The sequence below is a fragment of the Semicossyphus pulcher genome, unplaced genomic scaffold (assembly GCF_022749685.1).
Source record: "Semicossyphus pulcher isolate SPU_LCO1_2020_fin unplaced genomic scaffold, fSemPul1.0.p SCAF_16, whole genome shotgun sequence".
Classification (NCBI taxonomy): Eukaryota; Metazoa; Chordata; class Actinopteri; order Labriformes; family Labridae; genus Semicossyphus; species Semicossyphus pulcher.
In genome coordinates this window covers 14,534,440-14,547,394 of record NW_027211670.1, presented here as the reverse complement: position 1 = coordinate 14,547,394, position 12,955 = coordinate 14,534,440, and the positions used below count along the sequence as shown (strand labels likewise).

At 40.3% G+C, this 12,955-nt stretch overlaps 1 protein-coding gene across 1 annotated transcript; it reads left to right on the top strand.

The window, feature by feature from the left end:
* The first annotated feature begins 580 nt into the window (after window positions 1–580).
* lgi1b (leucine-rich, glioma inactivated 1b) lies at window positions 581–12,949 on the top strand. Its single transcript, XM_069664133.1, has 10 exons — window positions 581–884; window positions 1,026–1,097; window positions 2,324–2,395; window positions 3,593–3,664; window positions 6,240–6,311; window positions 6,986–7,155; window positions 7,287–7,451; window positions 8,214–8,434; window positions 9,739–9,985; window positions 10,497–12,949. The coding sequence occupies exons 1-10, from the start codon at window positions 700–702 to the stop codon at window positions 10,844–10,846; spliced, it is 1,626 nt and encodes a 541-aa protein (XP_069520234.1). The 5' UTR covers window positions 581–699; the 3' UTR covers window positions 10,847–12,949.
* The last annotated feature ends 6 nt before the right edge of the window (window positions 12,950–12,955 follow it).

Genomic DNA, 12,955 nt, shown 5'->3' with positions numbered 1-12,955 from the left:
CTTCTAGGGATATTTCAATATCCCTGAATTAACGTGTCACGTTAATTTTAACCATACGCTTTAAACCTATCTTCTGTTCACACTTAATGCCATTATTATGCCGAAGCAGGGCAGACAAGCCTGTGAATGAGTGAAGCAGGTGCAGTATTTGCACACAGCCTCATGAATACCCGCTCCCTATTAAGCATGCACGGCTCTGAAGCGCGCATAAATAATAGCTGGCAGTGCTGGTAAAAAAGCGCACCTTGGGGCCTCCCCCCCTCTCCCTCTCCCTCTCTATCTCTCCTCCGGTTCTCTCTTTCTTCCCCCTTTTCTGTCTCTCACGGGAATTTCATCATTGTTTTGTTTCCTTTCATGGTATTTAGACTACAATACAGCTAATTCAATAAGACTATTTTGATGTTTTAGTTGTTTAAATATTTTTTCCTTACAAAAAAAAAAATCTGAGACTGTTTTGTGTTCACATGTCCCGTCTGTCCCGCATTTGTAATCCTGCGCCTTGCAGAACGAATCCGCTGGACCCGTGCCGTCCTATTGAGACGCAAGAGGCATAGACACAAGCCTGCATCCGAGCACAACAACACCAGCTTCCATCATTAAAAAAAAGACTGATAAATCCTGAATATTGCCGGAGGATTTTGCCGAGAAGTTGCATGAGCAGGAGAGATAGTAGGCTACTACTCGAGCGGGACAGCAGGAATGGGATACCCGGGCAGAGGATGGACGCTCCTGGTTTGGGTCGCTGCTGTCTGCCTGGTGCTAGCAGACGGACGGAGAGTGAGGCAGCCCAGATGCCCCGTTGGATGTACCTGCACCAAAGATAATGCCCTGTGTGAGAACGTCCGATCTGTGCCGCACACTTTCCCATCAGACGTCGTTTCACTGTAAGTAGTCCCGCACCCCACCAGACCCCTCATTTTATTTTGAAATGTGATATCCTTTATTGTCAGGAGCGCTTTAAGAAATACTGTCAGTACAACCAGATCTAATGTTTATTATTTGATATGTTTTCTGCTCCAATTTAGATCTTTTGTCAAGTCTGGATTCAATGAAATCACAGGAGGAAGCTTTGTTCACACGCCTGCCCTGCAACTACTGTGAGTATCTATCTATCTATCGATCTATCTATCTATCTATCTATGTGTGCATCCATTTTCAGTCAAACAATGAGGCAGGAGGATCTTAAGGCTGATATGCAGATTTAAAGGGGGGACTGTCTGTAATGGTGTCAGGATTATGCAATACACCACATGGCTACAGCGACTAACAGAAGGTGCAGGGGAGAGGGAAGCAATGTGTGTGCATTGGCTGGAAAGATAAAGAGAGGCACACATAAATTATAAATTTTCACCTGGCCAAAAATAGCCCTTAGAAAAAAACCCACAAAAATCATAAGCACGCACAAAACTTAGGAGTCTTTCTTTGCAATTTATTTCAAGTATGAAATCCATGATTATGCATCTTGTTGGTGCTCGATTCTCTTGAGTGTTTTCTTTCTGCAAATCCACACATAACAAGCAAAGTCTGGATAAACTGCAGCCTCTAATAACACTTGATTCAGTGCAAAAGTATTTTCCGTGCATCAGTTTTTCCATGAGCTCAAATGATGCTAAATCAGTCGTAACGTGCATGAAGGCTTGTGAGCAGAGTGTTCTTGTTATTTACCACCAAGGTGACCTGGAGTATCTTAACCTCTATTAGAGTACCACTTAATCAATGGAGCTTCTCCACGGCCAACATTGTGGGTTTAAAGGGTCACTGCTTTTCAAAATAAGACGTCCAGCATTTGGATAGATTGGAGATCCTTTAAGGGATGTTTCAGGATTGAGGTGTTCAATGTTTGGCAGGAAAATAGTAGATCTATAGATGCAGTGTTGCGCAATTTATAATTGCTGCACAGTATTCTATATTACAGGTTTAAAGGGTGACTCAGACACACGTGGGAGGAGGCATTCATTTCTCTCTTTCATTCATTTCATGGAAAACATGTAGGAGTCATCGGCCATTTCTCCGTTTCATTCATTTCATTCATTCTGTAACCACACACTGTGGGCAGAATGAGCCTGTTGTCTCTTACAGCATCTCTCACACCCCACCACCCGATCTTGTATCCTTCTGTTTTTGACTGAACGCCATATTGAATAACAACATTAATCCTAATATTATTATATGACAGGTGATGTCCAACAGAGTCAGAATTTGATTCATGAAATATGACAACAACAAAGTTTTGGATTTCGGGACCCTGTGGGAACTATAATACAATCAGGGCCGTACTGTAGCTTTAAGAACATATACTATAATGGCTGTTTTTTCTCCACAGATTGTTCACAGCAAACTCATTTGACCTGATCGATGAGGACGCGTTCCTGGGTTTACCCCATCTTGAATATCTGTAAGTACTGTATAATTTATAAATGGTTTACATACAGGCTACATTTGTGGGGTTAAGGGCCACACAATACACAATCTGCCTCCCCAAAAAATCTTTTTATTATCTTCTATTTTTATGTTATTTTTTGTTTTAACCACATACTGTAGAAAAAGATGGACGACATGACAGCTCCCTAAAAGTGAAGCCAAACCCTCTCTATCGCCCCCTGCTGACTGGCTGCAGTATAGGTCATAAAACCCGCCTCCTCCATGTTAACAGATGGGACATGAGTCTCAAACATGGTTTCTGTCATTACAGTTAGTTCTTATCATGCTGATTTATGTCCAAGTGTTTATTTTTCTAAACAAATTTATTATTTGATGCTGTAAAAAAGGATGATTGACAGCTCTGTGGACAAATCTGGCTCCTGCAGTCGATCTGTTCCTGATTAGCAGAGTAGAGGAGGAACGACGTGAGGAGACGTAACTAAAACATTCACTACAGTCATTGAAGTTTACATATCTGTGAACGTCTGCTTCAGACCAACACAAAGAAGCTGTTCTGCTGTTAAACACGCTGACATGCGGGATCTTTGCTGTTTTTTCGGTAATTTAAGTGTGTGTTTTGGTTAGCGGAAGTGGCTACACCCACCGATTTTTTACTGCGCAACTCTGGCTCCAAATGATGTCACCATCGCAACATGGCAGTGCCTATCATAGGCTATTTTGGCATCACTATCGTACAATTAGAGCAGATGGAGCCTCGTCGTCCATCTTTATATACAGTCATTGGTCTAAGCCGATAAGCTTTGCATTCTGTAATACAACTCTGGACTAATCAAGCAATGTGGGCATGCATGCTGGCATTTTAAAGCCCCTACACACACACACACACATGTTTTCAGTTATAGTGCTTCTATGTAGAAAGGCAGCTTATATCATTACGGTTCTTGTTAGTTCATAAAGTTTGCTGGCCTCATGTAACACCTAGCCTACCTCAACCCAAACAAACAACCTGAGAAGAGGTCTAATGAGCAAGATGAATGGAAAACATATGTTTGGTTGTGCTTCATTTTAACCTTTTTCTTTGTGTATAAATTTTCTGGATACAGCCTTCCAATTGGAGAAGACATGCAGAAAGTTGAAGGATTAAAATGTTTAGTGTCCCAATACATGTAATATTTGCATGTGATTAATAAGAGTGTCTTCTCATTTACAGATTTATTGAAAACAACAGAATTTCGTCGATATCCCCCTTTGCTTTCCGGGGCCTCAAAGCACTGATACATCTGTAAGTATTTTGGAATTTCTATACTCTTCTGCTTTTATTTCTGTTAAACTATCAGGGTATTCAAGTGTATTACCATAAAATGTGCATCCCTTTTCTCCCTCTGTATCACTTTGTCTCTGCCTGAAATGCTGCGGTAGGCAGAAGTGCAGCTTCCAGTGGAGATGAAAAAGGTTACGGTCTGAATGTGTCAGCTGGATCAGGTTGCTGAAGGGCAGATCTGGATGTTACTTTACATTTTTGGACCAACAGAGCATTTTTACAGAAAAACTAGAAACAAAAATGACACTGTGCTCTTGTGAGCTTCATATCTAATGCATAGGAAGTATCGTATCTGTTATATTTGGTATTTAGAAAAGGTTTTTGTAAACACTATTTTACCTTGCTGAACTGCAAAGCTTGCCAGAACTAAAGATAGGTGAGAACGTGAGTGACCTGCAGGTCAAACTAAATATAAGTGTACTGTAACCTTAAACCCAGTGACCTATAATCTGCCCTTAGTGTCTGACAGGTCATTCCCAACACATTTTGAGTCCATGCAGAGCAGCCTAATGCTCGCATACTTTTGTAAAACACCAAGGTTGAGTCATGGATCATTTTTTACTCTCCGCAATCTTATTTTAACATTCAGGAAATATAGTACTGTGAGAAACAACTAAAATATATTCCACAATTTATTAGCATTTATTTATTAATTCTTTAAATTCTGATGATAACAAAAAGGAGCATTATTAAAACTGCAAATATTAGTTACCGGTAGTTACAACAACAAAGGGTCACACGGGTCAATATAAGATTCTGACCAAGACATTAATCTACATTATTAGTGGATACGTGGCCACAACGACTGTTGTAGAAGACATCACAATAATATGTGTGTCATCAACACTAAAGGACATTTTATCCCACCGCTGCTCTTACAGAGAAGAATTGACTCGATTCAGACCAAGAAGTGCAGCACGACTTCAAACACACAGTTGATAAACTGAACTGGTTATAAAACTAATAATTAACCTGATTTGGTTTCTCGTGAATGTGAGATGAGAAGATCAGCATTCAAAGCCCCTGCCAGGAGACTGTTAGCTTAGCTTAGCATAAATACTGGAAGCTGCTGTTTAAAAGTTACTAGTTAACACATTATTTGTTTAAATACAAAATCATGACTGTAGGGTTTCTTTACGGGGGCTATGTGTCAGAGCAGTGACTAACGGCATGATGACATCACTGTAAGGTTGCCAGGCAACCAGCTGTAACTCCAGGAAGTCATTCCTCCTGGCCAAGAAATCCCGCACATAACCTCATACAAAACCACAACTTTTCATTTTCAAATTTAGTTTTTGTGCACATAAAACAAAAGGGATATACCATTATAGTAAGTGAGCTTTACTTTTTGACAGAGCCAAGCTAGCTGTTTCCTCCTGCTTACAGCCTTTATGCTAAGATAAGCTATGCTAACTAGGTGATGGCTACAGCTTTAAACTGAATAGACGTATTTGAGAGCATGATTGCTCAACTCATCTAAATCTTAGCAAATACAGGTATATCTCCCACGATGGTACAAATGTTTTCCTTTAAGCTGATAGTGATTTAGCTAATCTATATGTGTGTGTGTGTCTCTGTGTGTGAGTGGGAACAGGGGAATGGACATCATAATTAAACCTTATGTTACATGTACAAGGTAATACAGAATGCATCACTGATGATGTAAGGACCCTGTTATGTTTGATGATTGTCTGTCTTATCACTGCAGAGCTGCACCTTTATTGTAATCAGGAAAGAGGAAGTACAAATTTGTTGAATAGACCAGGTCAGAGTTCATGTTTGGAGCATGTTATAAAGATAAAGAGCTCTTTCCAGTTCCATTCATAACTCTGATGACACTTGTTAGGCAAGGATAAACAAGCGTTTATACAATTATGATTGATTAATACATTATTATAGATCATTTTTTGAATATACCACAAACAACAAATGTATTATTAAAGGGGTCCTACTGGAATTCGGTTCCCTCTGCTGTGTCTTCATCTGTTTAGAGAGTGCACTCTTGCACAAACTCAAAGTGAAATGGCGTCTTTCTCTGTGGAAATAAATAAATGCAGCCTAACCTCTTAAATAAATAAATGCAGCATGTTTGAATTGTCATCTCTTTCTGGCATGAAGTTCAGTCTCTCGGTGACAAATTAAATATATCAACAGGGCCTGTTTTGGTTGGTCGTTTTTGAACTGATGTACACTTGACAACTTTGGAGCGGTAGCATTGTTTAAGCTGGTTAAAAATACAAAAGAGTAAAACAGCTTTTAAGTTTAGTGTATTATAAATATTAAGGTAATTAAAAATTAGCAGCTACTTTTCCATGTAATAGATAATCTTAGGGATTTGTCCCATAAATATTGTATTATATTATTGTTGGTACGAGAATTTGTCCTTTCTTTTCCTGCTCAAATCAAGCTGTCAAACAGAGTAATCGATAAGCCAGTATGATGACCAGACAGTGTCTTGACTCACTGTCTGTTATGTGCAGAGAGAGACAGTCTAATTGAATCACCGTGTGTGTTGTTTCCTCTCTTTGCTCATTAGGAGTCTGGCTTACAACAACCTCGAGACGCTGCCCAAAGATGTCTTCAAGGGCATGGACGCTTTGACCAAAGTGTGAGTCTTTCAGGCAGGCTGCCATACTTAAATAATGACACATTTGTAATACACATTTTAAATCTGAAGGAGGAGTTTATGGCAAATGTTGAGCAAAATCGTCCTTTGTCTTCATGCTGTTTTCTTAAACTGTGCGATTAGATACAGTTATGTTATGAGAGCTTAAAAGTAAAAGCAGAGGAATTCCCACAAGCCGGGGAAAAATAGGGCATGATATGCAGAAAAGGATGTGAGAAAATACAAGATTGTAAAAGAAGCTATTATCCTGCTGCAGTGGAGAAAAGGAAAAGTAGTTACGGATCTAACTGGGAGAGAAGAAAGCTTGGTTAAGAAGACCAGAATGTCGCAGTTAAAATGGTAAATAAGCCAGTTACAGAGAAAAGAAATAGATCCCAGCTTTGGCCACACTGCCACAATCAGCCAGGAAACATGCATACCTCACTGAGTGTGTGTGGACTCAGTGCAAACAACGAAGCTCAACAGCAGCTCAGACTGAAAGTAGGCGACGAGCACTGACTGCTCAGGAGATAGGACACTTGTTGTGGCTTTTTTGGCATTAACCCAAAGTGCTGCAAAGAAAGCGGGGGCGGAGGACAAAACAGGAAGCAGGGATTGGAAATAAAAAGCCTTTGTTTCATGTGTAAATATTAACAGTATTGTGTCATAACATGTAGAGATCTACGAGGTAACAACTTGATATGCGACTGCAAGCTTAAGTGGCTGGTGGAGTGGATGCACCACACTAATGCCACCCTGGACCAGATCCACTGCAGCGGCCCCCCAATTCACCAGGGGAAGAAGCTCAATGACCTGCTGCCACACTCTTTTGACTGCATCGCAGCAGGTATCCTCTCACTGTGACATAAAAGTACAAAAGCTCTCTCCCTTATTGACAGGTTCAGCACTGAGAATTAAGCTAGTGCTGCTAAATTGTCAGGATAAAAAAAGACTTAACTGTGATGTCACACGTTTCAGAGTTTGCCTCCTATCAGTCGCTGAAGTTTGAGTCCATTTCGGTGGAGGCCTTCACCTTTGGTGAGGATCAGTATGTGGTGTTTGCCCAACCGTTCGCTGGCACCTGCAGCTTCCTGGAATGGGATCACGTTGAGATGACCTTCAGAACCTACGACACCATTGAAAGTGAGTCCATACAAAAGTAAACAGCAGCGTTGTTGTTATTTAGGAAGCCTGTGGGACTATTTTCAACTCAAATGTCAATGTGAAATTATTAATGAGGGAATGAATGTATAAAGAAACTGTATGGTGTCAATGTGGTTAGGTGGTGTCAAAACATATGGGTGCTTCTGGCTTTATATTACAACTTGATATAATTCAACAGTTAGATTTAGATTATGTATCACCCTGGAAAGAAACCAGGACACTTAAGCACAAACAGGTGTGCTTATTTGACATTAGCCCATCAAGACAAACTAGAAGAGACTAGAAACACCGTAGGCAAACAGTTCCAGGCAAGTATCAGAACTAGTTATGTTGGCAGGGCAGAATGAATGGTTAAATAAAATAATGTATAATATGAAATAATAATCTGTTGTTGCTTATTCCTGTGTATTTCCACCCCCCCAATTTCTTTGTATGTTTTTTCTTGCCTTGTATTGCACCTTTAACTTTTGTCATTGCATTTTTTGCAGTATCCTTATTTAATGTTAAAACAAAAATTACATACAAATTGGAACTGTAAAAAAAACTGTTACATAAAAGCAATATCACACTCAAAGTCGTGCTGTTGTACCGAATATCAGCACGGCCTACTGCCTCGTGCCTGTGCCCGAATCGCTGCCGTGCTGATATTTAGCACGACGTCGAGTGTGATATTGCTTAATTATCCATGATTGTCTGCCTAGCCTTAATAATAATGATTTTGTCTTATCCTCTCTTAATCAGGCACGTCCACTGTGGTCTGCAAGCCCATGGTGATCGACAACCACCTCTTTGTCATCGTGGCCCAGTTGTTCGGAGGCTCACACATTTACAAACGTGACATCTCCGCCAATAAGTTCATCAAGATCCAGGACATCGACATCCTGAAGATTCGCAAACCGAACGACATCGAGACGTTCATGATCGACGGGGAGTCATTCTTTGTCATCGCTGACAGCTCTAAGGTTGGCTACTAGTGCTTTTCGAATGCTGGAGAGTCCTTGAATCTATAGGGCGTACAGAATTCAGTCAGTTGAATTGGAATTGGCATTTCAATACAACTCTACAACTATACACTACTGTATATTGGCCTATATAAGTCAACACTTTTAACTATAAGATTCAGATGTAACAGAGTTCGTAGCTCAAATTGAAGTCAAACCGCTGTTGTTTTTAACTATATAATCAACCAAATTAAGGTTATTAATCAGCTAGTGAGCTAAAGCTAGCGGCAGCTTGGCTAGCAGCCTCCAAAACCCCACAAAAGAGCGTCAGAGGGACACTGATTTTTGACATGAAACTGCTGAATCCATGTTTTTACTTGTTTTAACAACCATGTTCATTTGTTGGGGAGAAGAGGAGACCTGCGAAAAAATTTATCTCCCTAACACTGAAGAAATCCAAAACCTAAAAACAAGCTCAGCGGCAAGAAACAAGCTAGCAAAGCCTCAAAACACACCAGCCAAGAAACACAGGTTTGAACGTGTAACTGCTTAATTCATTTTTTTTATCAGTTTTAATCATCTTGTCCGTTTGTTTTGGAGAGAAGGAGACCCCTGCGGATAATTCCCTTTGAACAATGAGAAAGCATCCCAACCTAAAAACAAGCTAGCAGCTAGCAGCTAGCAGCCCAGAAGCCCCACAAACGACCATCTAAGAAACACAGATTTTTAACTTGAAACTGCTTTATTCCATGTTTTATTAGTTTTATTCAACTGCTCTGTTTGTTTTGGAGAGAAGGAGACCTCTGTGAATAATTCGGCTCCTGGTACAAACCTTGTGAACGACACTGAAGAGTCATTTTGAGACTTGTTTTGTAGGTCTTAAGTTAAAAGCCTATTATGGTATTGCTCCAGCATTGCAGTGTGTACAAGAAGGCAGCTAAAAAACAGAAAGAAAAAGTACAGAGATTAAACTAACTAATTGTGAGTTAACTGTTTGAATCATCTGCTTTTAGGGGTAAGCCCTAAAGAACACATTGTATCATACAGGGGTTTCTGTAATTGCATCTAGCCTCTGTATGCTTACTGCTCCTCTAAACCACTCTTCCCACCAAGTCAGCCATTCTTTCCCCCTGGTGCCCTTCTCTGCAGCATGTGGGTTTACAGCTGCTGATTACCATGGCGTTGCCAAATGTTCACATATGCTCTCACATATGTTCAGGGACACTCAGGCGCACACACAAACACACACATACACTCATCTTTGGCTAAATACTCTTAAATGTTTTTGTAGATGATATTCAGCACTGTTCCTCGTCCTCTCGTAGGCCGGCTCCACAACAGTGTACAAATGGAACGGCAATGGCTTCTACTCCCACCAGTCCCTCCACCCGTGGTTCCGTGACACGGATGTAGAGTATTTGGAGATCTCCAACAAAGCCCACCTGATCTTGTCCAGCAGCTCCCAGAGGCCTGTCGTCTACCAGTGGAACAGGAGTCAGAAACAGTTCGACCGCAGGACCGACATACCGGAGATGGAGGACGTCTTCTCTGTCAAACACTTCAAGGTCAAAGGTGAGAGCTGCACACACACATCTCTAACTTTATTACAGCTAACTGCTGTCAGTTTTTTTTCCCTTGGAGCGGCATACTGCATATACAGTACATTTACCCCAGAGGCCATTATTCACTCTTTAATGCTAAGATTTAGGAAGTCTGGGGTGTGCTGTTTGATTAACAGTGGACTTTGATCCAGGGCCAACATGCGGTTAATTTAATAAAACAATTTATGACTCATGCTCATTTAAGGAAGTTAATTTATTACACTTTAGGTCCCTGTTGCTCGGCATTTCACAGGCATTTACTCTGAAGGTGGTAAGAGTAAATGTCACTGCCCACTTCCATAAAACCTGCACATATTTCATGACTATTGAATAATAATTTTTCACTATAAAGGGACTCTTTGCTTACTTTATTAATAACAAAAAAGGATTTATTTTGTCATTACATAAACAGTTTTGCAGCTTTTCCTTTTAAAACCCAGATTAATGGCAAAGCTAAACAGTCTCTTCTTTCTTTTCAAAAGGTGAACTGTTTATATGCCTGACAAGATTCATCGGGGACTCCAAGGTGATGCGCTGGGACGGCGCCATGTTCAAAGAGGTCCAGACATTTCCGTCCCGCGGCTCCATGGTGTTCCAGCCCGTCTCCATCGGCAACTGGCAGTACGCCATCTTGGGCAGCGATTATTCACTGACGCAGGTCTACCAATGGGACACCAAGAGGGGCCAGTTTGTCCCATCCCAGGAGCTGAATATCCAGGCGCCTCGGGCATTTTCTCTGGTTTCAATTGATGACCGGGTGTTCCTGCTCGCGTCCAGCTTCAAGGGGAAAACTCAGATATACGAGCACCTTATGATCGATTTGAGTAATTAAACCCATCGTCAATTTCAGACAATTTTGTACACCACCACCTAATTGTTTTTTCTCTGACTTTGAACTTCTAATTAGAATCCACCAGCAATTCCAAACTTAGTTTAAAGAAAAGAAGGTTTGAAACAACTATCTAAAGAGACAAATCACGACCTTAAAGGGGGGGTATTATGCTAATTTCCAACTTAATGTTTCACTCTGTGATACCTGTGGAGTAGCTTAGCATAATTTACAGCTAAAAAAAACCTCCTAATTTTTCTCATACTGGTGCTCTGTGCAGGCCCTCATACAGCCTCTGCCTGAAACGACTCAGTCAGCTCTGTCCCTTTAAGAAACCCCGCCCAGCACTTTGTGATGTCACAAAGTGCAGCGTGTAGAAAAACACTGTCTGAAACCTGGCATTCACAGCAGCCTGCAGACTGAGCTGAGAATACATACTTTTACCTACAGATTTGAAACTTCACCCAGGTTTAGTACCGACATCCAACATTGTAACATTATGTCTTAAAATGTGAAACAGCATAATACCCCCTCTTTAAGCTTAAGTGGTTGAAATTCTAACATTGGTTATGATCATTGAGTGTATTTTGAGACTTTTCCATAAGAATTAAAATATAGACACCTAGTCCCTGATGCCAATGTTTGGCAACCAGTTGCAACTACTGTATTTTGATAAATTCCTTGTATTTCATCTTGATTCCTTAAGATATGGAAATGCCTTATACTCCATTTGAAATATGTAATTCCACTCATAGTGCGAATTGACTATCTTTCAGGAAAAGCAAGCTATAAAATCATAATATTTAACCCTGCTTATGGTGATTAGACATACAGTATGTCTCTCCAATTTAACTCAGAACATTTATCGTTGTTTTCATTTCTACTGTAGTCGTTTGATAGGGCAGATTTAAGAGTTTTGTAGTTTGAATGACAATAGGGAACAATTTTCAAAGTAAAAGGGCAATATTCGTTCGGACTGAAGTGACGTTTTTAAAGCGGGAAACGAAAGACAGTTTTTCTTCAATTTACCGAGCACTTCAGGAAAATTCACTTTGACTAAAATGCCATTACAAGAGATTAATCAGTATTGAATGCAGCCTACTGTAAGTGTGTGAACAATGTAAATACTCTCATCTAGGGTTTACTCTAGTGGACATGGACATGGTTAGATAGCTTGTAGAAGATGGATCAACTCACATAAGTAGATGAAACTTTTGCAAATTGAAGTCGAATACAAGATGAGTGATAATGAAACGGCAGCACTGACGTTAGGGGTAAGACCGTAGCTTGAAAATAACACTAGCTTCCAACCAAATTCGGCTTTAAATGGGACTTCTTTCTGAGAACTATGTCCATTCCTCTAGTGCAATTTGGCAGCAATTCAACCTGTGTTCCATCAGTCTTTTGTAATTACTTTACCCTTAAAGAAGTGACTGTAATATACGAGCTGTTGAATCCTCTAAACACTGTGAGTAACTGAGGGAATAACTTCTCCCTCCTGTCCACTATATGACCATCAGTTAAGCAAGACTGCATGCACGACACGGACTCCACTGGTGTTGAATCCTGATGAATGACCAGCTAGAAGCGTCCCACTGTGTCACCTCCCCCCCTCCCTCTTTCACTGCACTCTTGCCCCTTTTCTCCCTCATTGACAAAACCATTGTTGTCTTTAAAAGCCAACCACTGTGCAGCACCTAGTACCTGTGCTTTCACACTCACACACACACACACGCTCCTCTTATTCTGACACAAAGGAAACAGAATTGTGATAACAATTAACACCTTCACTGACAACAGTTTGCCAAATATAATGTTTACGTTTTTACAATACTGTGTAAAGTAATTTATATATCGCTTTTGTATGTAGAGGGGACCACACTCGATGTTTTATTTTTCGTAGACCTAAATGTAGTGTAGATACAACAAAAAAAACATAGGAATCACCTCCTTTAAAACTGTGTAACATGCTACTTTTGCTAAACAGTATAGGCTAACTTGTGTCATTCTAAAATAGTTAGGTAATGATAGAAGTTGTTAGCTGTTCCTTTGTCATATTGGTCATTGTATTTTATGTACAGTAGTAATAAAACACTAAAATGCTCATTCGGA